This window comes from Actinia tenebrosa, unplaced genomic scaffold (genome assembly GCF_029948245.1).
Source record: "Actinia tenebrosa isolate PJP-AT-01 unplaced genomic scaffold, QUT_ActTen_1.0 PGA_scaffold1__47_contigs__length_23844297, whole genome shotgun sequence".
Taxonomy (NCBI): domain Eukaryota; kingdom Metazoa; phylum Cnidaria; class Anthozoa; order Actiniaria; family Actiniidae; genus Actinia; species Actinia tenebrosa.
Genome location: NW_028292578.1, coordinates 11,020,621 through 11,046,523, shown reverse-complemented (window position 1 = coordinate 11,046,523; position 25,903 = coordinate 11,020,621). Strand labels below are relative to the sequence as shown.

General features: G+C 40.6%; 1 protein-coding gene across 2 annotated transcripts; it reads left to right on the top strand.

The window, feature by feature from the left end:
- Positions 1-1,066: 1,066 nt before the first annotated feature.
- On the top strand, positions 1,067-20,362 carry LOC116294146 (uncharacterized). 2 transcript variants are annotated; one of them, XM_089032809.1, is made up of 25 exons: positions 1,067-1,147; positions 2,790-2,917; positions 3,412-3,444; positions 3,522-3,548; positions 3,795-3,872; positions 4,377-4,424; positions 4,861-4,917; positions 5,010-5,054; positions 5,195-5,245; positions 6,057-6,077; positions 6,223-7,018; positions 7,485-8,087; positions 8,342-8,908; positions 9,298-9,504; positions 9,605-9,739; positions 10,179-10,712; positions 11,295-11,588; positions 12,384-12,623; positions 12,839-13,435; positions 13,781-14,344; positions 14,461-15,003; positions 15,731-16,270; positions 16,759-17,577; positions 18,014-19,167; positions 19,349-20,362. In XM_089032809.1, exons 1-25 carry the CDS (start codon positions 1,119-1,121, stop codon positions 19,381-19,383), a joined length of 8,145 nt encoding a protein of 2,714 aa, XP_088888935.1. In that variant the 5' UTR covers positions 1,067-1,118; the 3' UTR covers positions 19,384-20,362. The 2 variants fall into 2 exon arrangements, with proteins under 2 accessions (XP_088888935.1, XP_088888936.1); XM_089032810.1 differs by lacking the exon at positions 3,795-3,872.
- Positions 20,363-25,903: the final 5,541 nt, after the last annotated feature.

The window sequence follows — 25,903 nt, the reverse complement described above, 5'->3', positions numbered from 1 at the left end:
TTGGAAGAAAAAAATTAAAGGTGAATTTGGAAATACTCTGTTAAACGGACAACAGACATTATACCCCATTATACCCGGTTAATAGACATCCACCGCATTGGTGATCAGCCGAATTGAACTTTGAAGAGTTTTTTCCAAGTGACTCTCTCGAATGATTGATGAAGTGTTATTTTATTTAACTACTACAAGATGAACAAACGTTTCGACATATATTTATAACAAACTACTTTTTTTGAATTCTTCGAAGTGTTAAAAATTTCAGATTATTATAATAACTTTTCATTGTACTCGATTAGCAGTAAGCAAAAGAAGCAAAATAGATATTAGACTAATACACTTTAGTAGACCCTAATTCCATTGTTTTCTTTTGTGTCTATTTGACTATTACACGTTGACTAATAATTTTTATTTCACGGGTTAAATGCCTTCACTCTTAAGTTGGAATTTAGTTGGTCAGAGATACCTGTTGAACAAGTATCAATAAACCATTGAGATACGGTAATCTTAACCTCAATTTATAATTTATAACTGAAAGTTGCCTTGTTTACAGACCTTTCGTTTTAACTCGTGTTACAACAGAAAAATAACATTATTCTGTGAACAAGGTTATAAAAATACGTTTTAGTAAAGTTTCTATACTTGAAAAGGCAACAAGCCAACAAAGCATTATATATATATATGACCTTTGAAATGGCAAACTTTCCGCTTCACACCTGTTGGTCCAAGAGAAAATATTTCTGTAAGCCAAGTCTGAAACCTGTTATTTTATTTTCATAAAAGTTGTGTAATCTTTTATCGTAAGATCATCAAAAGAAGAAGCCTTTGGTTTCAAAACCACGACACACGATCGTACTATCATTTTGAATGAACTTAATAAATTCAAAAAAGCGACGAAGAAAATGAATAAAGTATAATGCAGAATATCTGCACTTTTGGAACGATGCGAGAAAAAAAATATAAACTGCTTTTTGTTGCTTTACACGTTGCAATGTTTTGTTTAGTAACATATAACGTCACATTTTCAACAAAATGAGCTAGTACTTAAGCGCGAACTCGCTTTGTTGCAGTCAAAGCGTCGCAGGATGTCGTACCGTATAGTTGGTCCGTTCTAGGACGTTATGTGGTTACGACTTTCCTTACTGCTCCTGTAAGTACTCTCGTCACTGTTTTACTCTTTTAATTGCTTTTAATTCTTTTCTTTTTTTTTTTTTTTTTTTTTTTACTCTTTTTTTAAGCATGCAATTTTGTATTGACTGTAACTGCTAGTTTTTTGGTTTTTTTTTTTTTGTTTGTTTTGTTTTTTCTTTTTAACCGAGTAAAAAACTTATATGATGCCTCGGCATTCATTGGTACGTCTATTTTATCGTTGCAATAAAAAATTCAATTAAAAATTTGAAACTGGATTTAATAATGCACAGAACGGTGCATGTAAAAAGGGGAAATTAAAAATGCATTAAGAAATTGATCGAGACATTTCTTTAATTTGATGGGTCCGATGCTAGTTTATCTTCAATTATTGCCAAATGTTAAAGTAAATTGCACGTTACGTTTTAGATTTTTAAAAAATCGACTATAGGCGCGTACTTGTTTTACTTTTTGATTCTTTAAAAATTTTTTTGCCTAAGTAGCTTTACGAAGAAAATGTTCAAAATTAGATATTGGTATACGTACTTTATAGGAATAGCATACGTACTTTACTTATGAAAGTTCAAATTGTCTATTTCTATTGCATTTTCAAACCTTTAGAAAAGACAGGCAATTATTTCATTTGTATCGTAGACTTTACAGTTAAAAAAGAAATACTGTATTGATATAATTACAGAATAATGCAAGAATAGACGTAGGTGAACTTTGGAGAAATCGTTGCTTCATTTGTTTGGTGACGAGAACAAAAACATGGCGGGTGACCGCTGATCAAACAGGTCTCAAAATCAAAATAACCCCCGTGATCCCTTGGGGTCAGACTCGGTGTCGCATATATTATAAGTAGAATTTTTTAATTTTTCTGTGCTTCAAGGGTTTTTCTCTTGTGGATTCTTCAGTTTTCCGACCGCGAATCAACTTCTAAATTCCAATTCGATCTGACCTCAAAAGTTTAAACATTGGCCTGTTTGACGTTACACTTTTTTACATTCCTGATCTAGCCGCGCAGTGCATTTTTAGAGTTTATTTTAAAATGCTTGGGCTTCTGTCTTTCTGAAAAGTAAAAATTTATTATCATCTAATATCCATACACGGGTAGACTATTTTCATGTGCGACCTTAAGTTTAGTTAATATCCATACAAGCTGCTTTCTATAAGTTTAGCTTTCTCGTTTTAAAGCAAATTGCAAATAATAATATGATATCCAAAAAACGGTTAAATGGAATTGCTAATGTGTGCAGTGTATTTATTGACTCGTATTGTTAATGTGTTGTGTCGTAGTTATTGACTCGTATTGTTATTGTCTTGTCTTGTCTTGTCTTTTTTGACTCGTATTGTTAATGTGTTGTTTTTTGTTTGTTCTGTTTTGTTTTTTTGTTTTGTTTTTGTTTTTTTTGTTTTTTTTGTTTTTTGTTTTTTTTGTTTGTTTGTTTTTTGTTTTGTTTTTGTTTTTGTTTTTGTTTTTTGAATCGTATTGATGGGTTGCAAGCATTCCCAAAAGAGTTAGAAGACAAAAGCATGGCGGCCATTGTGGTGCCGTTAACATCTTTTGTTAAATGGCACCAACACACCTCCGAGAGGCTTCGATGACGTAACGTGCAATCGAAGAATTGTTAATGTGTTGTGTTGTATTTATTGACTTGTAGTTTTGGAGCAGTGATCGTTACTGGTGACGTTCAACACTCCCAAGCAGAGGAGCTGACTCATTCTAATGAGAAAATAGTACGCGTAAAACGAAATGATTTAACAGAAAAGGACAATGTTGGTCTTGAAGGTATAAAAGAATGTGATACACGTGCATGTCTTCCCAAACCCTTATGTGGTTGCTTCCTACTTCAGGCACTGCCTGACCTTTTGCCCATCCATCTTGCCCTCCTGCCCATCCATCTTGCCCTCCTGCCCATCCATCTTGCCCTCCTGCCCATCCATCTTGCCCTCCTGCCCATCCATCTTGCCCTCCTGCCCATCCATTTTGCCCTCATGCCCATTCTTCTTCCCCTTCTGCCCATCCTCCTTACCCTCCTGCCCATTCATCTTGCCCTCCTGCCCATCCTTCTTGCCCTCCTGCCCATCCATCTTGCCCTCCTGCCCATCCATATCTTGCCCTCCTGCCCATCCTTCTTGCCCTCCTGCCCATCCTTCTTGCCCTCCTGCCCATCCTTCTTGCCCTCCTGCCCATCCTGCCTGCCAACACGCGCATAGTACTTGCTTTTGTTGGGAAGACTCATCAGCAGCTAAAATCTATTATACGTTTAATTCTATTTGTAGCCAATGTTTCGGTTCCAAGGAGCACCATAATAAGTAAGTAAGCATATTATGTACGTCTATGGATTATGCTTAACAACCTATGCATTAATAACACAAGCTTTTTTCTGCAGATGCTCCGAAAGCCACAGCAGCCACAGGTAAGCAATGTTTGTACTCAAATTGTCTTGTGTCAGATATTAGAGAATCAAGGGTGACGTAATAGTTATGTACTTACCATGTCTTTACTGGCAGTTATCCATGCCCTGTGCTTTGATGTTTGTATCACGTCTGTTTCAATATTATGTCCTACATTCCTACCCATGAATTCTAGATTTTTGTCCCAAAAGGACTTGCCACGTATTTGAAGTAATTACACATAAGAATAATGGTTTACTCTCTCTTAGCACCTGTGAAAAGATCTTTAAGTCGTTTAAGGCGGCATTATCGTCGAACCAGGCGAAGGTTTTATCGTCGTCCACCAGGTCAGTTACGCGGGACATCACTCACAAGGAAAAGTTACTTTAAGGCTAATATTGTAATATATTTAGTATTTTCTCAAAGTGGCAGTATTTAGAGGTGTTGTTCATATTCTGCTCGCGTTTTTTTCAAATCTTGAAACATTTGGTTTCATCGAAAATTTATGATTGCTAACGTTTCAAGCTCTGGGTATTTCCGCCAAAGGCGTTTACATTCATCGGGCCATTTGCATGAGGGCGTCCGTGTACTACCAAAACTGAAATGCTCAATTAAATGGAAAGACAATGGGTCCCCGATTATTACCAAAACGAAAGAAAGTGTGCAAGGAATTATGGTAGAGAAATGACAGAATAATGCTATAAATAACTTGGGACAGCGCAAGACAAGTATGATATACAATGCTATACGATGATATGACAAACAGCCGTGCAAGTCAAAACAAGCCGGTGATAATCATTAATGGATAAATCATTTCATTGAATTTAAGCTTTCGATATTTTATCCTGCAGGTCGTCGTCACCTAGGCTTGAGGGGTGTCAGGCCACTTCGCGTCTCAGGTATATGTGACTCTCACACAAGTATGCTGGCAGTTGTAGATTACTGGTTTATCTATTTTTTCCAAACATATTCAATATATCAGAAAAATAAAGCTCTCCCGTGGTTGATAAAAAGTTTGGTGCATTTTCCTTTTTTTTTTTTTTTGCAATATAGTAGGTTTTGTATGACTGAAACGATCAGGGTATGACAAGGTCACGGTATGGAATCCGTTCGACCAATCAGAATGCCAGAGGATGCGCCGCCACAGTTACGTCACGGCACGTTTACTTTGTTTTCACAGTCACGCAACCTTTCACTCAATCACAGCAGCCTTTTTTTTCTTATTCATTGTACGAAACATTAACTTATGAGTAAGGAGAATTGAAGGTGTGAAATACTTTATGTCGATCTTGCTGTTTATAGTTATGTTCCAATGAATTCCTTTCCCTTACGTAGGGTGTGGATCAATGCAGGCTGTGGATGTTCCTGGTCATGGCAGGATACATATTTCTGGTAATATGCTTTGAAGTTTAACCCTAACCCTATTTAATATGGTAGGCGCGGTTATATGGATATATTTTAAATGTTATTTTTTTATGTTGCAGGAACCAACGGAAAGATGTCTTTGCAGTCCATCTGCATGGGAAAAAGTAATATAACATTTCTTTTTCTTTTATTGGCATCATGTGATTAGATGTATACCTTGATGATATGATTGATAGGTGTTTATCATGTTATTCGCTGTACCATGATGATATATGATTGATCAAATATTCTTTGTTGTTCGCAGACGGTGCACAGGGAAGGCTAGCGCTAAAGTCTGTGTGTCTTGGAATGAACGGTAATATATGTACTAAGATATTATATATATATATGTATCTATAATATAGATTAAAATAATAAAATAACTAAAATTAAATGTATATAAGTCAATATTATTTATTGGTATCCGATAAAACCTGCTCTTTATTGGCGACTGAAACGAGGGATTTTTGTCCAGTGGTTGGAAAATTTAAAAGGTGAAAGGTTTTGGACGTCATTCAGTTATTTGTAAAATGTGAATATCGTTGTTAAAAAGAATAATAATTGAAAAATGGCGTTCAAAACTCGACAAACTACTACAAAGCGAGGAGAGTTCACAGTCTTTCCTTATCTTTGTTCTTGCATTTCATAAACATGAGGAAACAGCCGATCAAAGTTATCATCAAAAGTCTCGTTTGCCGGCGATGGAGCTGACATTTTTGATCTTGGCCCGGTTGTTCGAAGCCTGGATATAGCACTATCCGGCGGATAAATCCTTATCCAGTGGATAAGTCGATGCTGTTATCCAATAGATTTATCCACTGAATAAATTTTATCCTTCGGAAAGCGCTATCCAGGCTTCGTACAACCGGGTCCTGAGGATTGAAAGAAACCGTAAAGGCCTAAATGTGATTGGTTGATAAGAACGTAGTCATGGCAACGGTGATATTTTCACATGTGACGGATATGATATCTTTACTGAGTCGGGTAGGATGTACGAGACTATATAATAAGAAATCAGATCCCGCGATTTTCTAGTATTATTGCCCTGAAAACTAATATCTTAGAAAGTGAGTTTTGATTGAACAGAATCAACTAACACTTTATTGATTTTTTGTTATTCATTACAGATCAAGGAAAAGCGGGAGCAAGTAAGTTGAAAGTCAAGGGCATGCTCAGATGGGACTTATAAAGAATAAAACAGCGTTGTATGGGTTGATGATTATTATCAAAACTTGGTTTATATTTTTCAATCTTAAGTCCAGGCTGATGGTCATTTGTGTTTTTCACTTGTAGATAATCTCCGTACGTACGTCTTTTACCTTGGACGCAAAAGACGCATTACCCCAATCAGGCGTGGAAGGTCTCTGTTTTACTCCCTTCGAGTTGGTCGACACAAATACCTTGCCGTTCCTTCAGGAAGACACCACATCATCGTCAGGAACCGCTATGGGACTCAACGGCTGCGATTAATGAATGTATACCCAAACAACACAGGAAGGTGCTGCGTAAGTATTCGCCGTTATGTAAAACGCATTCTGAGGGTGCGTTGTCGAAGAAAACGCATCATTCGATACCGTCGTCGATACCGTCGTCGTCGTCTTTTACGCAGACGGCTTCGAAAAATCCGTCGTCAGAAACGCCGCAACCGTCGTCGACGCATTCTTAAACGGACCAGACGAAAGATGAGGCGTCTCACTCGTCGATTACGTAGACGACCCCGTAAAGGAAAGGGAGGAAGACGATGGCCACGAAGAAGAAGAACTCGCAGACGACGTAGAGGGCGTCTTCCTCGAAATAAGCTTGGTGTCAGGCGAACCCGTCGTTTATTGCGCCGTTTCAGGAAACGCTTTGGAAGAAGAAGGAGAGTTCGAAAAACAACGCGAAGACGTCCTAGACCCCGTAGGTTTATACAATATCACATCGGTCCTCGAGCGCCTTGGACAACCCTCAGATATACCCGACGAAAGGTATTTCGAGGAGTATACAAGTTCAAATGGCACAGCTTTAAGATAAACCGAGGAATAGTGAGAGTGAATATGGGTACCAAACGTAAGCCAAAGTGGAAGAAAGTGCCTAAAGCTACTTTAAGGTATGAATGCATCTCATATTAGAGCATGGGAAGGAAGCACAGGTGGGATAGTAGTATCATATGCCGTGAGTCGATCCTTGTTGGTCGGTGCTCTACTAACTTATACATTTGCTATTTATATATTTGGGTGCTATTTTTTGTTTTGCTATATATTTATATAAAAAGTCTCATTACGTATTCAAGAACAACTTGTTAACGAATGTTTGTTGACAAATCATTGAAATCGCTGTTCCTCATATGTGATATTATGTATATATATCCCAATAGTGTCAAAGTTTTAGGGATATATATAATATACAAGCTGATATTCAGTTTTCGGGCTACCTATCACAAGGGCATCTGAAAAAAATATCAGAAATGGTATCCCATGCATAATTTCTGATATACTTGTATATCAGGATCAGATATTCTGCACGTTAATTACTTCTATTCTATATATTAAAATTTCCTCTTAAATGTCTCAAAGGTACCGAATAAGGAGAGGACCTTGGTTCAAAGTTCGACCTAAACGTTTTGGCAAGAAAAGAAGATGGGTGGCACATATTGGTCGCCGCAGGCTCGTAATCAAATTCCGAAGAGGCCGACTTCGACCAATAAGAAAATTAAGGCCGCTGTGGCGTAAATTAAAACCAGCCTTATATTCCAAAAGATATCGCCGTCGTCTAAGGCGTAAACAACGAAGATTTCGAAGAAGAGTCCGCAGAGTTAAACGTTACATGAAACGTCTAAAACAATGGCGTCGACGACGCCGTCGTCGGCTTAGACGTCGCCGTCGCGTTCGTAAACTCCGAAGAAGACGACGCCGCCGAAAAAGAAGACGTCGCCGTAATCGTCGAATCCTTGGTCGCCGTGGTATACGTCGTCGATTTAAGCGTACTAAAAACAACAGAAAATCTCCGATCAAATTACTTGTTAGAAAAAGGTGGAGACCCATCTGCTATTCTAAGAAAACCAGAAAATACTATTTCCCTTATGGAAGGCGAAAGATTCCTCTGCAATTCAGTCGAGGTATTCCCAGATACAGGCTTGGAGGGCGAACACGAGTCGTCAATGTTAGAAAATATGTCAGGTGAGCCGATCAACATGTTCATTTATATCAGTTTTCATCCTCGGTAGCCTCACACGTTTGTTTTAAGAAGCAAGTGTAGCTTGGTTGGTTAGAATGCTGTCTCCTAAGCAAGAGTTCCATATCTTGCAGAGAAATAGTTCAACCGTTAGTTAAATTCCCATTTTAGCGCAAAGAACATTTTCCAGTTAAAGATTATCTTCAACGTTTCTTTTGATCATTCAATAAGACTAGTTTTGTTTTAATTTTTTTTCTAGAGTTTACATCAGAAATCGTGTAACCACTGTAAGAGTCATAAGACGTCGATGGTATATTCGTCGCGGCAAAAAATTCCGAAGATGTGTTTTACGTAGAGGTAAATTCCTGTATAGAAAAAAGAACAAGAAATGGAGGAGAATTGGAAGAACAAGACCAGCAAGACTTCCGAGACGAGTCCGTCGGCGTCGAGTACGTAGATTGATTCGCGTTCGTCGACGTAGACGAAATCGCCGCCGAATCCGTCGTCGTCGCAATAGACGTCGCCGTCGAGTAAAACGCCGACGAAGGCGCCGAAGACGCAACCGCAATAAGAGGCGTCGATATAGACGTCGTCTGCGTCGCCTTCGCTTGAGGATTCGCAAATGGCGTGTTAAAAGGCGTTCAAAACCTGGCCGTTCAAGATTAAGGATATTCCTTAAAAAGCGTTGGCGTCGTGTGGTAGGCAGGGGAAAACGACTGTACGTCAGATTTGGTCGTCGTCGTTTAAAGCCTTTGATATTCAGAGCCAAGGTGCCATATCTAAGAATTAAGAGGCGTTGGGTTAAACAGCCAGTTAAGATAGTTGGGTAAGTAGAAAAGATCATACTATGAAATTAAAACAATGTAAAACTAGATTCATGCCTAATATCCCAGGAGAGGATGCATTCCAGTCCATATTGCAGCTCTGTTATTCCCTACATCTCGAAAATATTCCCCTAATAATTGACTTGTTCCCAGTTATACGCCTGGGTATACTGAGTCAATATGAAGGCAAAGCAGAAGACACAATGAAATCAAAAAGCAACCCAAGTTGACCCACAGTACGTACGTCTGCATCACTAATCACCAGATTATCACATCACGTCTTAGTTTTGTTCAGACTTTACTCACTGGGTCTAAAAAAATGACTCTTACTTGTTTGTTCTTCTAGCTTTCATCAAAGTAATTAATATGTTGAGTTATTCTTTTTCTGTAGTGTTCGTACTCGCAAAAAAATTCGACGTTTGAAAATGAAGAAAGGCAGATGGTACATTAGATACCGCAAGAAACCTCGCCTGATCAGATTTAGAAAGAGACGTATCAGGATCTTTTACAAGCGCAGATTTATCCGTGTTGGAAAGCCAAGACGAAAGAGACGACGTTATCCAAAACTAGCTGTACTAATATTGAAACGTTGGAGAAGGTTTGTATGCATTATGATAAAGGCATTGATGATCGTGATACAAATCATTCTGCTATGTGTATTGGAGTCATTTTTTTTAAATAAATCTTTTTTCCCACAGCGTTCGACCAGGCAGAAAATACTGGTATACTCGCGTTGGCAGAAAAGTATTTCCATTAAGAATTTTCAAAAGGAAAATTGTTCAACTTAAAAAAGGAAAGAAATGGGTTAAAGCAAAGGGAAAAATTGTTTTCAGGTAATTATTTGTATATATCTCAAATCATATAACTCTTAGCGGACATGTAAAGCCGTGATAGTCCGAATACTAGTTTAATACCAAAATATATTGTGACATGTAATACTGTTGAACAAATCTATGACAAACCATTGAAGAATATAGCTTGTCTATCTTACTTCCTTCGGCATTCATTCATTCATTCTCTGATTTATTGTCACTCTTCAGTATGGCGATGTCGCGGAGCGTGCCAGCTCTCAACATGCACATCATTTTTCATTTTCCCTGTTTTTCCATTCTTCCTTCCTCTTGTCCCATTTTTCCGTGACTTTTTAAAAATCATTTCCTGGATCTGTCTGACTATCATAAAAAGAATAATGCAATATATTTATTCTAGACCATCAGTATAGACAATACGTAATTATGGCATTAAATCAGCTCTTATTGTTTAATGTTGCAGGCTACGAAAAAGACGTCGTAACTACATCATCAGTTTGACTACGAGAAAGAAGCAAACATTCTTCAGCACTATCTATCATCGACGCAGTGTGCGCTTCGAACTCGGAAAACGATTTCCAGTGTTCCGTTCTCTTAAGAAGAGAAAACGATGGACTGTTAGAAGACGAGGACGAAAACGCCGTTATACTAAGAAAATTAAATGGCTTCGCAGACGCTACCGAATCCTGAGAAGACGCCGAAGGATTATGAAACGTAAATACAGACGTCGAAGAAAAAAATCTCGAAGACGTAAGCGCCGTCGACGCCGTGTGCGACGTCGACGCCGTCGTAACCGCAGACGAAGACGAGCAAGGCGAAATGTCCTGTATACGAGAATGAAACTGCATATAGGAAAAAGGTGGCGTCGTATTCTTTACAAAAATAAGCGATACATGGTAATTGTAAGAAGAAAACCACGACTTGTCCAAATCAGAAGAAAAAATGTCTACTATTTTATTCACAGAAAATGGGTTCGCCTCAATGTCAATCGCTTAAAGTAAGTACGTTTATGTGTCGATAATGTTTAGTTTGGGATTCAATACAATCATCATCACACTGTGTCAACCAACTGTCGTAAGAAAGTTAGTAAAGCATTATGGTAATCGTAGCATTAAACCAGGCTAAATTTTAATGAACCTGTTTGATGGTTTTTCTTAACCTATCTTCTCAATAATACTCAAGGTAATGACGTGGTCTCTTACTCTTTTAATCTCTCAGATTCGTCTCTATGGAGGTCTCTGCCCCCCACCCCCCTCCCTCCCCCCTCCCCCAACCAATAAATAAACGTGTGGATATGGCCCTGTTTTGAATTATTGTCACCTCCAATCTGGTTTTTTTTTTTCGGGATTTCAAAATTACGATTATTGGTTTTCGCTCATCTTAAATGGTGATGAAGACATGTTCACGAAACGAAAATGAGTAGAACGCTACTCGCTTTCACGGAAGACCTTTATGGAACGGGGGTTGTTTTGGAATCTATGAATGTGGGGAAGTGGAGAACAACGAAAGAAATTCTAGGTACCAAGTATGTAGTATTATTGAAACGTATTTAATTATCGCTTTAATTTCTTTATTATAGATTAATAAGAGGTAGACGTCGATATCCTGCAAGAATCTATAGAAAGAGAATATCATTCAAGGTCAATCGCAAATGGAGACATTTCAGATTACGCAGGGGAAGACCTTACATTTTCCGAAAAAATAAGTACAGACGATTCGTTCCTCGACGCAGACAAGTCCGCCGCATAAGAAGATACAGACGAGTCTTGAGAAGACGTCGAAGATTGATAAGAAGAGCACGTAGACGCAAAAGGCGAATCCGTCGGCGATTGAAACGTCAACGTCGCCGTAGGCGCAAACGTCGCAAACGAAGGTAAAGCGCTACTTATTTAACTGTATCTGAGTCTTGTGTAATGTTGACAAATTTCAGCTAAATGTCTCAAAGAGTAAAATATTAGACTTGCGAAATTTTCTTTTTGAGATCTTGTTTTACGAAACAAATTACTATTCCAATAGTTAACTGAAACTTCTGTCATGCGATGGACGTTACAGTCAGTTTTCGAGTGTACCTTGTACAGCGCCGTCCCGGGGGGCTACTGCGCCAGAATTTGGGTAGGGGTGTTCCGCTGGGATTCTGAAAGGGGTACCCTGTTTATGACAAAAAAAATCGTATTTGTAGACCCTGTTTATGACAAAAGATATAATTAATTGCACTGAGTTCCTGTTTCAATTATCATGTCATCTCACGTATCATTTTTTTACGACCATGGTAACCAGTTTCAGTCAATACGAAAGTAGAAATCCTGAATATGACAAGAAACTCAGGAAGAATTTGGACCTTGAGTGAAATTGCATACCCTGTTTATGACAAGAAGCTCGAAAAACCATACCCTGTTCAGCGGATCATCCCCGTATAGTTCATATATGAGAGTACCCCCCCCCCCCCCCCCCCCCCCCCGGGAGCGCCGTATCCCTCATATAAAAGATAAGAAAGTATGATATCGACGTCCTTTCGTATGGCAGGCTTGTTTTGACTTTATACTCTTTTATTACATCTTCTTAAGATCAACTTTAATTTCCAAGCATCTTGGCCATGCATTCGTTCTTAATGCCAAAATGATTTTTTTTAAATTCAAATAATCAAGAAACATTTACCTTTCTTCGTCAGACGTCGTGTAAGAAGAAAAAAACGACGACAACGCAGAAGAGTACGCCGACGTCGTCCTGTTATCTGTTATCGTACACCAGGAAGACCATGGCATAAAATATACCCATACCACAACAGACTTGTCACCAGATACCACAGGAGAACCCAGCGTGTATTGGTCAAGAACAGTAAGACATTGATCATTAGCAGACGAGTTGGCCGACGTGTCGTAAAAAAGGTCATTAAGAATGCCATTTTCGGGTAAGCATCACTTGTCTGATCTACGTTAATAATAGGTGTATAATTATAACAATTTGGGGCGCACCAGATCTGTTCAAAATGCATGGAAACCATTGGTGGTGAAATGAGCCAATCATGGGTGCATGGTAACCATTTATTTTAGGATACAAGGTACAAGTTATTAGTGATGATAAATAAACAATAAACAACTAACAATTGTAAATTGTGGGTTTTAGCGTTCGATATGGTCGTCATCGCAGAATTGCAAAGGTTAAAGGCAAGAAGTGGACTGTGCGATTTGGCAAAACAAAAATCCTCTACACACTGCGTAGAAAGGGACTCAAAGTCTTGTCGCCCTTTAGACGTAAGTTGAAAAAGGTAAAAAAAATTTGGAGAAGACTCCGAATACGTAAAAGAAGACTTGTTAAAAGGCGTCGCCGCGTGCGCCGCACAAGACGCCGAATTCGCCGGCGTATGATCCGTCGAAGAAAAAGAAGACGAAGACACCGACGCCGTGTTGCTCGACGAATTCGCCGAAGACTTCGCAGACAAAAAAGAAAAGTGAGGAGACGAATAAACAGAAGACGAAAACGACGACGACGCGTAATGAGACGTCGAATCAGACGCCGTTACAGACGATACAGACGAAAAAAGCGTTTGGGTGGAAACGACACAAAAATTAGGGTATTCTTCAAAGGTCATTACAGAAGGCTTATTTCAAGAAGAGGAACGTACTTCGTGAGGATCAGGAAAATAAAACGACGAGTTACCGTGACCAAGAACTATGTTCGTATTTTCTATGGACGAAGACCAAGGATTATCAAAAAAATGAGGTTTGCTTAGAAGTTTGATTTAAAAAGTCTCAATTTGAATATTTTATTTTGCCTTTTATTATTTTATCTTTGTTTCTCTCGTTTTCGTTTCGATTTTTTCTTCTTATTGGCCGGTGTCCGTTCTTTATCTCGCTCTTTCTTTTTTCCTATTTGTCTTTCACACCTTTCCATTAAAACATGTTAGTTTGGTCACCACGGGCCTTTAGAATGAGATTGGAAAGCATACATGAGTAGGAAGGGCCCTTAACTTACGTTTAGCTTCCCCCCTCTAGATTTTTTGATTTTTTGGGTTGATGTTTTGAAACATTCAATAAATTTGCTCCGCTTATTATTCTATTGTTGTAGACTTCGTTACGGAAGGCGTCGTTTCAAACTGGCTCGCAAGCCACGATATTGGAAGGTACCGTTAAGATATCGTAACCGTTTGGTTAGATGTCGAGTCTTGTTAAGAAGAGGTAAATCTTTCATACGAGTTGGTAGAAGATTACGAACAATCAGACGATTAAGAGGAATAAAACGACACAAAAGAAGGATAAAGAGACGACGACGTCGACGAAGACGTAAGAGCAGACGAATAAGCAGAAGCGTTAGAAGACGAAATCGTCGGTATCGTAGACGTGTGAAACGTTTGAGACGTCGCGCAAAACGACCTCGTCGTCGTCGCTTAAGACGTACGCGCGGTCGTAGAGGTCGTCGAGGCCGTCGCCTTCGACCACGTCGAAAAAGACCAAACCGTCGTAGACGTCGACCTAAGTTCTTGTTGAAGATGAAATTCAGAAAAGCTTGGAGGAGATTTGTGCCTTCACGGCGATTCTTCTTCGTCAATCGAAGAAAGTTCCGCTTCGGTAAAAAGGGCTTGCTGTATAGGAAAGGTCGGCGCTGGATACCAAAGCCAAGGACTAAACTAATGTATGTCAATATAATTTGTAACGATCCAAGCTTATTTTAGGCCTTAGTGATTAAATATGCCACTCTGATCTGTTCATATCTCTCATTTTTATTTTTCACTTTTTTCATCATTCCAGGATTCGTTACAAAAGAGGACGAAGGTGGAGAAGAATCAAACCATCTAAGAAAGGATTTGTTCTCAAATACCACAAACGGCCACTTTATTTCAAGTTTAGAAGATCAAGAATACGCTTTTTTAAAAAATTCCGCAAGCTGGGAAGAAAGTTTATAAGACGTGTTCGTTATAATTCAAAGGTGAGACGAGCAAGACGAGTAAAACGTCGCCAAAGACGTAAAGCTAGACGCCTTCGTCTTCGTCGTCGCCGCCGCCGCCGTAGTCGTCGCATAAGACGCATTCGTCGCCTCAAACGTTTAAGACGTCGCCTTCGTAGAATTCGTCGCCTTCGACGTCGTCCTCGTCGAGATCGCCGAGGACGTCGCACAGTTCGCCGTACCCCACTTCGCTACAATGGACGATATACCATTTACTACAGCATTACAAAACACTACTACTACACAAAGATCACTCGTACAAAACGCATTTATTTCAAGATCTATGGAAACACCATCAAGCGTAAAGTTGGTCGTATTTGGAGATATATCTCACCAAGAAAATTCAAGTGAGTTTAAGTATTTCTTTTCAAGCTATTTGAATAGCTATGAGTATGAGTATGAGTATGAGTATGAGTATGAGTATGAGTATGAGTATGAGTATGAGTATGAGTATGAGTATGAGTATGAGTATGAGTATGAGTATGAGTATGAGTATGAGTATGAGTATGAGTATGAGTATGAGTATGAGTATGAGTATGAGTATGAGTATGAGTATGAGTATGAGTATGAGTATGAGTATGAGTATGAGTATGAGTATGAGTATGAGTATGAGTATGAGTATGAGTATGAGTATGAGTATGAGTATGAGTATGAGTATGAGTATGAGTATGAGTATGAGTATGAGTATGAGTATGAGTATGAGTATGAGTATGAGTATGAGTATGAGTATGAGTATGAGTATGAGTATGAGTATGAGTATGAGTATGAGTATGAGTATGAGTATGAGTATGAGTATGAGTATGAGTATGAGTATGAGTATGAGTATGAGTATGAGTATGAGTATGAGTATGAGTATGAGTATGAGTATGAGTATGAGTATGAGTATGAGTATGAGTATGAGTATGAGTATGAGTATGAGTATGAGTATGAGTATGAGTATGAGTATGAGTATGAGTATGAGTATGATTAGTGAGTATGAGTATGCGTTTGAGTATAAGTATGGGTAAGAGTCGAGTACGAGTACGAGTATAATTAACAACATCCGCAATAATATTAGTATTATTTTTCTTTTAGGGTAAAGGTTAATCGAAAGCTTAGACGTTTAGTGGTACACAAGAATCGTTGGGTGGTGAGATATCGACGCAAGTTACAACCCATTAAGGTCAGCAAAGGAATACTACGTCGTTACACAAAGAGACACTGGATCCGTCTCTCATCAAGAAAAAGAATTCGTCGAGCCCGAAGACGCAGGCGCAAGCTTAGAAGGGTCAGAAGACGAAGAAGAAAACATCGACGTAGGGCACGCCTTCGAAGAAAACAAGTAAGACGTCGTCTCCGCCGTCGAAGACGAAGACGTACTCGCCGAAAGTTGCGACGAGGATTTAAATCAAAGCGATCCCGTAAAGTAAGAGGTTTACCCACGGGTATCAAATTCCAAACAAGTCGACATCATTGGATAAATGTAAGATACACCGGAAAAAGGTATTTCTATTACAAGACATTCCGAAGGGGAAGGTTTGTTAAAAAGGTGCCTCGCTACTTGCGATTCAGAACGACGAAGATCTACCGACGCATTGGCAGAAGCTGGAGGGTGGTGGCAGCCCGTAGATTTGCGTGAGTAATCTTTCAAATATGATTTACAGAATTTAAGGAGAAAGTTGTAACGCCTATTTAAATTTATTATCCGATTTCCTGGTAGATAATGATAATGATGAATGATATATGTGAATAAAGTTGCTTGTTGGTCAGTTTCTCCTGTGTCTCGTGGGTTTTCTCCAGGTACTCTAGCTTTTGTCCCTCCACAAAAATCAACCTTTAAATTTCAATTGGAAGTCAGTTCCAGATTAGCCACTCTAGCTGTGGAACTTTTAAAAGTACTTGTTTTTGTTTTAGGCTGTTGAATCCTCTATACTCTAATACCACTATTTCATCAGAATCTTTTATTTCCCCCATATATAGATCAGAAAGGGCTGGTGCTGAGATAACCAGTTATCACAGTAAAAACCGAGCTAATTACCATAAATACATAAGTAGATTACCTAAAATGTGTTGAAAGAAATTTGAAAATTCAATTAAAAACTACTTTATTATTTAACTTGTAGTGCACGAAGAGGAACACTTCTAAGGAGATTAAGAGTGTCAAAGAGAGGATTTATTGTTAAATTTGGAAGAGTCACAAAGCGCTTCCGCGTAAGAAGGGGCCATGTATTACTCTCCAGTCTTCGTGGTCGTCGCGTTCCTCGTCGTCGTGGTCGACGTGGTCGTCGCGTTCGTCGTCGTGGTCGTCGCGTTCGTAGACGTGGTCGTCGCGTTCGTCGACGTGGTCGACGTGGCCGACGTGGTCGACGTGGTCGTCGCGTTCGTCGCTTTCGTCGGCGTGGTCGTCGCGTTCGTCGACGTGGACGTCGCGTTCGAAAAGGTAGTCGTGGTAAACGAGTCGTACGCCGCCTTCGTCGTCGCCGTAAAGGTCTCCTTCGTCGTATTAGACGTTTCCGTCTTCGTCGTCTTCGTCTTCGTAAGCGTCGTGTACGTCTTGGTCTTAAGCGCCGAGGTCGTCGTGGTCGTCGCCCTCGTCGTCGCCGTGGTCGCCGTGGTCGCCGAGGTCGTCGCGTTCTTCGTCGTCGTAGACGTGGTGGACGTCGTGTTATCCGTCGTCTCGTACGTCGTTATCGCCGTATCCGACGTGTTACGCGCCGCACAAAGCGTCGCCTTAGTCGCTATCTACGTAGACGTCGTAACGTCCGCGGAAAGAACACAGGTCTGCAAATAAAATACAGAAAGCGTTGGAGAAATATCAGGTTCATCAGGCGCGGATTACGAATCAGGAAGGGCTTAAAGTACAATCGATTAAGATTTGGAAGACGTGTTATCCAAACGAGAATCGGAAAAACTTGGTCGAAGCTACGAAGACCATTGCTAAGGTATGTATTTATAGAAAGCACTCTCTTTTGAATGTAAACACCGAATCAGTCAAAAACCAAAGGGAAATTCATGGAAGGTACAGGCACGCTGGCAACTTTCCTGAACCAAGCTATCTTAATTTCAGTATATATATTGACCTCTTTTATCTAAAATGGGCGTCCTATTGTTATTTTTACGAAGCTTTTGACCACCTTTTTTCTTCTGGCAAGGAAATTAAATTACAAACAAATACAACGCGCGCTTTAATAATTTTTAATAAACATCTATATCTTTATCCATATTGTTATTGTCTGTCTATGATTATATACAGTTAGACATAAGATTCCTGTGCAATATGGTTCAAGGTTTTTATATTAGTGATATGACCCAAATCAGCCATACCATTCCTGATATATGAAGTTCTAAACCGGATTATTCTTATATTGCTTTTTTTAGATTTAAGAAAGGCAGAACGTGGAGGATAGTCAAACGAACGAGGTTTGGACGCAATTTCTTTTTCGGAACAACTTTGAAAGGCAAGCCAAGAAAAGTTAAAATCACAAAGACCGGAAGAATACGCTACTTATTAGGAAAAAGAAAGTGGTCTACTGTACGCTTGCCAAGAAGAAATCGACGCTTAAGACGAAAGGTGAGACGAAGGGTCCGTCGTCGACGAAGAAGAATAAAGAGAAGAAGAAGGAGACTGAGAAAAAGAAGAAGACGACGACGTGTACGCAGAAAGTCCCGAAAAATACGAGGCAGAAGACGAAAACCACGCGTTATTGGTTGTGGTATGAGAGTACGATTAAGACGCCGCTGGAGACGTGTCATAAGACGAAAGCGACGATTCTATGTGCGATACAATCGAGTATTGCGTCGTTTGTCATTTAGGAAGGCCAGACTCCGAATTCGTATCAATCGAAAATGGATAATCCGTCGATCTTATCGCAGGATCAAAGTGCGTATCAACAAGCGATTCAGATTCCTTAAACGTGTTACCTGGAAAGGAGCAAAGAAATGGACGACAACATGCTTTGGAAAGCGAAGACCAATCAGATTCCGTCGTGGACGTCGCGTTGTTAGAGTCCATAAGACTTGGACAAGGGTTAGAAATCATGTTAATATGAAAGTGTTCTACAAAGGTAAGAGGTACCCAGTCGTCAGACGTAAAAGCCGATGGTTCATTCGTAGGGGCAAGAAGAAGTTCAACCGAATTCGGCTGCGCGGCAAAGGCTTCAGGTTGAAACTTGGTGGAAAATGGAAGAAGGTTCCTGGTGCCTACATTCGCGTCAAGGTTGGTAGACGTTGGAAGACGGTCAAGAACTGCTGCAATACCCTCCGTCTAAAATTAAAAGGACGTACAAGAAAACTGTCATTACGACGTGGCCGATTCCACTTAAAGTACAAGGGGCGCAAAGTTCATATTAGAAAGTTCAATAGACGACGTGTGTTTAGAGGAAAGCGCAGAAGGAGGAGATCGGGCCGCAGGAGATTTAGAAGAAGACGAAGAACAAGAAAACGAAGAACAAGAAGGAGAAGAACAAGAAGGAGAAGAACAAGAAGGATAAGACGCTTTGGTAAAAAAAGAACCACCATCGTCAAGCCTGAAGGTGAGCCAAATATGGTTTATTTTTCTTTCATCGATGATTAAGAACATGCACCAGACATCACTTCAATTACATCCCGTTAAGCAAAACATTAGTATATTTGTGCCCCATCTTGCCCCATCTTAGGACAGAATAATGTTTCTCTGATTCTAACATTCATTTGTTTATTTCATACCACGAGCAGATCACGTGAACGAGCCGGTCAAGCCTACTGCTTAAGCTCTCAAGTCAACTCCCACGGAAAATTCAATGGATTAATGATATCATGGATATGAATTATTAGCTAGTATTAATGTAGTATTGCGATATTTATCACAATGAATTGAAATTCTTAAGGGAATACGATTGGCCATTGATAACCACGTGATTGTAAGAGAGTTTAAATCAGGAGTTTTAATACAGTATTTGGAATGATGAATTTGGTTTCAAATACTGCTTTCTCACATATCAAACTTGTCGCTAAAATTTCCTGACTTGCAGATAAGATTTCACTCAAACATTTGGGATATCTGTCTTTTTAATTTAGTTTTGAAAATTTTTGAAACAAGACGATGTGATTTATTGGAATGAAATCTGTCACGAAAGAAGTTGAATATTCCGGAGCAAAAGAAATGTATTGCTGTTACACATCTCAACCCCATTGTAAGTTTCTGTCGTCATGCATGCTTTTCAAAATGTTCCTCCCTGATTGTGCGATGACGGCATATATGACATCATATATGACATCATTTAACAGGTCGAGATGAGAGACTCTGATTATAAGGCTTTTTCTCTGTTACGTCACAATTGAGCATGTCATCATCTTGTAAGGCTTATCTCTAAACTAAGCAACTCAGTTCGTATTCCATTGAGAATTTCTTTTCGTTAATTCAGTATATTCTTCGTTGTAAGAGAGAAATCATTTGCTGTTGGTCTGATTTTGACCCTCCGATCCTTCCCCACACTGTTTCAGGCAAAACCCTCGTTTTCCCCCAAGGTTATCATGCAAAACATAGCACAAACCATGACAATGCGTCATAAAATCTGTAACTGAGCCATATATCCTATCTAAACCTCATTATACCTCTTATTACCTCCAAAACATCTATCTAACCTTGATAATATAAGATATATATTCCCATTCCTGTCCTGAAAGCACACTGACACCTAGATGACCATACAGATAACTATGAATGAATAAAGCAACCAATAAACTAAACGAAGTTGTCGGTAGTTTACTTAACTAGCCACCACATGCATTTCAGCCGGTCATCACATGTTTCAAGGCAGGGTACAGTATTATATTAGCTGGATAGCCAAGCACTAAGACTAGCTCAGTTATTATGTATTGATAGAAATTTCTATTTTCATGGGATTTGGCTGTCTTTTTACTTTCTACTTCATGTGATACCTTTGTTACTTATATGTCTCATACTGCATTGCGCACGTTCCCCAGAAGCCTCCGTCAAGCATACCAATAGAGCGTTTTCCAGATGAGGCAGCAATGAATGCATGGACCTAATCGCCTGTTTTCCCATTTCAGACCACGTCTCATTCCGTAACATTTCTTAGTTTAATCATTGTGAATAAGAAGCAACATGAATATAGAGACAACTCAAACAAAGAATCTTAAAAAACGTGATGGGAAATGGACAAATATTATGCCAAGCTAGATGTATTAGGCCCATTGGTGTACCAACTCGGAATATAATAGAAACTTTACGCTGTGACGTCGCATGAATACGCTCTATACTACAATGGATTGGTCGAGCGAGCAGTCATTATGACAAGATACTCACGTACCTTCAAGAGAATATCAACTCGTTAATTTTCTCTTGCACGTACTGCTGGTTGAGGGGGCGTGATTATGAGGTTTTAATTGCAAAAGCGTAAGTAATATAAATTAAATAAATAAAAAAATAAGATATATATGTAGAGAGAGAGTAGCAGCAGTAAGGGGGACTCGCGATCACCATTCGGAATTGCCCGGGAATTACCCGTGTTTATGCACTAGCGTCCCCCGCGGGAATTACCCGTGTCCCGTTATATGTTGCGCGAAGATTTCCTTACTGCTGCTATGTTTGTGTCGCAAACGGAGGTTAAGATATTTTCTTGGATATACGATGCATGAATGTAAAAAGTTCACCAATGACTTCTGTATAATTTGCCTAAGATCCAAAGTTAACATACCTAAGCCCAAGGGTTTCTGGTGTTGTGGTAAGAAAATGCAAATAGAAGACGACACGTCAGCGCAGTGTTACGAATGTGGTAAGAATATTCGTAATGCCGTACCAAATGCTACCAGAGAGCAGTATTACGCCAATGGAGGTCGTAAGAAAACGCCATATAAGAGAATAAAATACTTCAGGGACTGGATGAGTCATATCCAAGGTTTACATCCGGTATATTTAGACAACGAAGTAAAGAAGAAAATCATAGACCACTTAGAAGAGCCAACCCCGCAAAGTCTACGGAAAACGCTGAAAAAATTAAAACTAGGGAAATATTACAAAGCTATCCCCTACCTTTTGTCTGAAATTACCGGTAAGTCTATTCCTGAGGTTTCTGATATGACAAAAGCCGAGTGGATGTTTTGTCGGCTGAATAAGGATATTCCTTATTATCCTGACATAATCTACGAAATATTTCACGAAATCGACCCCAACCACCCCCTCTTGGGATGGATTCCCAGGCGATGATTTTACGCAAGTTTTTTCACATCTGTGTAATATTTTGTGAAAGCGCCTCAGGCTGTGTAATATTTTGTGAAAACGATGCAGGCTGCGTAATATTTTGTGTAATATTTTGTGAAACTAATTTGCATATGAACCTGACAGCCGGCGTTCGATATGTAAATAGAATCCTGTCACGATGTTTACTGAGCAAGCTTTCTTTGAAGCTCTTCTTTTGCCTCCTGGTAGATCTTTTTGCGAGATTCCTCGGAAAGATCTTTTACGACTGTTTTTTTATTCCTTATGTCCGTCTTTAATTTCTCGTATTTGTCTTCTTCGGCCAGAATAAGCGAGAATTCGACGTCGTCTATCTTTCTGTCACGCAAAGCCTTTGAGACAAGATCGGTAATTGTATTTACTTTAGCCCTTGACAGAGCTATTGTCGTGTCATGCTTGGATATTTTGCTTGACAACTGTTTCATAATACCCGTAGCAACAGCAGAAATAATACCACAGGCTGCCCCAACGCCGGCCAAAGGAACTCCAACGATTATTCCCGGTCCAGTAAGCGACGTAGCAACGCCGGAGCCCGTTAACACAACAGATATGGACCCTGAAGTTATCGCAATCTTATGTAGCGTACTCCGGGCTCTGACGTATTTTTTTCTAACTTTTTCGTAGTGTTTTGCCTGCCCTTCCAAGTAAGCCAAGATTAAGTTTGCTTTATTCAGACGAAAGTTTTCGGCGTTTAGTTCGTTAGGTGTAGTATAGGGAACATCTGGGTACAACTTAGGCGCTGATGGTATAACATCCATTATATATACTAATGTACGACGCTTTTGGGAATGATATTGAGGAGCAGCCACATCACGACAACCGGGATTATGCCAACTGGAGAGCCTTTAGGAAGATGTTTCCGCATGCAGACCCCAGTAAGTTTGAGCGCAGACCTGATGGGATTTACTTCAACGGCGAAAGAATGTACAGCAATGCGGACTTGGAGCCAAAGGCGACCATTAAGCATAAAGAAAGGCAGCCTAATTTCCCGGAGAATTTATTACCGACAACAGAGGGTTACCCATTTTACGACAACAAAGGTGGAGCGGATGACTTTGCTAAGATGGTTACCTCCTTAGAAATCCCCGTGGGTCCTACGACTTTCAAAACAAAGGTCAGAGACATCTTTAGAGAAACTGCCATGAAACATACCTCAGGGAAAGAATCCAGAGAATGGTTATTAGGTCCCAACATGCGGTATTGGCCGCAGCAGTTAAACTTTGCCGTCTGGGCTGCTACTAAAGGATGCGGTATAGCCGCGGATATGTTCCATATTCCTTTCCTGCGATTTCATGTTGCTTTTACTATTCGTAGGATATTGTTTGAGTTAGGAGCGCCGCTTCCTAGTGACACTATCTTTAACCCGAAGGATAACAAATATGACAAAGTCGCATGGGAGCGATTAAGGAATGAGTTTAAGCTTACCAACCCCGATTTTCGTAACAAAGAGGGTACCGCCCATGGTTTAGGAGAGACTTACACCTATGCTTCGTATGTTGGTGCCAGCATAGAAACGCCGGGCATGGGGTATCCTAGCTCTTACGAATTCTCGGACTTAGGAGGCAGCGGAACGAAGGGTAATTTAATTTACTACATAGAAAGCAAAGAAAAGTATCCTTGGGCGCCTTTCTTTGCCGCAAAGGGCGTTGGACTGAAAAACCTAGCAAGGATTAATCGAAGCATCGAAGCCTTTGTTTACTGCATTCTAGGGGCCCAGGTTAGCACTCGCAGCCCCATCGTAGATGCCTCCGGTGCGTCACAGGAAACGCAACAAGTATTCCTTGTCCTCTTCGAAAGCGCTGTTATCGAGAATGAGATCTCTAAGTCGGTGCAGAGATATCAACTTGCAGTGCAGCAGTCTAAAGTGCGACTGGATTACGCTTTGTCGCCTGGTTGTTGGTTGATGCCAAGTAATTTGGTTATCAACGCCAATTCCGTCGTGGGTTACAACAATAAGCTGCAGCGAGCTACCAAGGACATGAAGTTTGGGGTGAACGACGTGAACTCTGACACTCTTAGAAGCATCCCCCATTTCGTGGAGAAGCCTAAGAAGGAGCACGTAGAAAAGCCCGCACCAAAGAACGTAAAGAAGAAGCCCAAAAAGAAGGTCCTGCCTGCGATACCTGAGGAATATGACCATAACTTACTAAAAGCCGGCTTAGCCGCCGCGGGTGTTGGTCTGAGCTATTATATATGGCGATGAACAACCCCTACGTAGCTGGAGTAGATTGTGTCTATACGACTTACGCAGGCGAGAAAAAATACACCCAGGCATCTTGGGTTGATGTCACGGGCATGTCCGTGAATTTGAACTACTCGGGAAAGAAGTTAATCCTTTGTAGTATTTGCATTGGCACGAGTAGTCACGCCAACGTCGGCTTTAGGTTCCTGGATGAGAATGGCATACTGCAGCCTATGCGCGCGAAGACGAACCACAGGGAGCCTGCGCATTTCTCCGTAGAGTCCAACCCCGGCAGCGCCGAAAATCTATCGGTTTGGACTTTCCACATGGTCGCCGATTGCCATGGGAAGGTAAAGCTGCGAATGCGCGTAGATGACACCGGGAGCGTTTGCATAAATAGCATAGAAAATCAGAGAGATACGGTTTATAATCACAAGACCATTAGCACTCTTACGGTGGTGAGCCTTTAGATATATGAACCCACACGCGAAGGAAGATTGGTTTCTACATTTTTTGGAGGAGAAGGACTACTTAGAACAGCATTGGCATGACACCGGGCTGTGGGTGAAGGTTGGGGGCCTGGGATTGATCATGTGTACCATTAGCATTTCGACGGGGTATTCGTGTAATGTCGGGTTTAGGATCGTTGATGAGAATGACCGCCCATTACTACCCTACAGAAAAAAAGATAATAATAGGAACCCAGCTCATTTCTCGTCGGAACCCCCACCGCCGACTGTAGAAGACTTAACGCCGGTAACTTTTCACATGATAGCCAATTGTCAATATGCGAAGCTTCAGGTTCTTCCCAACGACGTTGCCTACCTTCGGATAAATGCCGCCCCGGCAAAAAATCCTCCAACGGATGCTACTTGGAATCATAAGCCCATTAGCACCATGAGCGTGCTGCCGCTAGTTCCGCATTATCAAGGCGGCGCGAATACCATCTTTACTTATCCCCAGTCGAGGACGCCTCGGATGCCTGACGACGATAAGCCACCAGTAATACACAAGGATAAGATCAACCCCTCATCTTCTTCAGGAGTACCACTCCAATAGCTACTACGAGGATCCAAATGTTATTCCCCACGAACTTCAACAGTTCTCCGCCGGCCCTAAGCGCCAAGGAAACAACCGAACCCAGCAGCCCAGGAAGACCGGCTGCCATCTTTTTTCCCAAGTCCGTCAGCCCATTGCCTAATTTCTTTACGCCCGCGCCCGTAGCCTTAAGCGTGGATAGGATGACTCCTACTACGGTGCTAATAGCAACCGCAAATGCCAGCGGAATACCATACTTCACCAGAGCTCTTTTTATTTTTTCCTTGGTGGTAAGCCCCAGCTCCTTTTCCAAGTTTTCCTTTTGTGCCTGTAATTCCGCAGCCCTTTCCTGAAGGGCCTCTACTTCCCTTTGAGCTGCTTCCCTTTCCTCTTCGGTACGAGTTTGGTCCTCGATTACTTCTTGCTGCCGCTCTATTTGCCCCTCCAGGTCTTCGATGGCCTGATCTCTTTGCCGGATTTGCTCCTCCTTAGTATTGATTTCAGCCATTAACCGTCGCCGTTCCACTAAAGAGCCGGCTATGGTGGTTTGCAGGTTATCGGTATCGTCTTTAATTAGATCTAACTCTTGCAGGGCGAGGTTAAGAGCCCTTTGAGTTTGATTTCTTTCGCGTCGAATTTGGGTTCTTTGGTCTACCAGCTCCCTTATTTCTTGATTTTTAAATTCGACTTCCCTCCTATGCGCGTCGGCAAGCCGCTGGTTTTGCTTCATGTATTCCTCCTCCCTTTCTTCCAACGTTTCCCGCAGTGCTTCCACTGAGGCGCCAGAGCTTTGGGCTTCTCCTAAGTCCTC

Coding starts and splice junctions, on each gene's coding strand:
- LOC116294146 (XM_089032809.1), top strand. CDS start 1,119: ATGTGGTTACGACTTTCCTTACTGCTCCT. Junction 2,918..3,411: donor GGACAATGTTGGTCTTGAAG/GTATAAAAGAAT, acceptor TTCTATTTGTAG/CCAATGTTTCGGTTCCAAGG. Junction 5,055..5,194: donor GTCCATCTGCATGGGAAAAA/GTAATATAACAT, acceptor TGTTGTTCGCAG/ACGGTGCACAGGGAAGGCTA.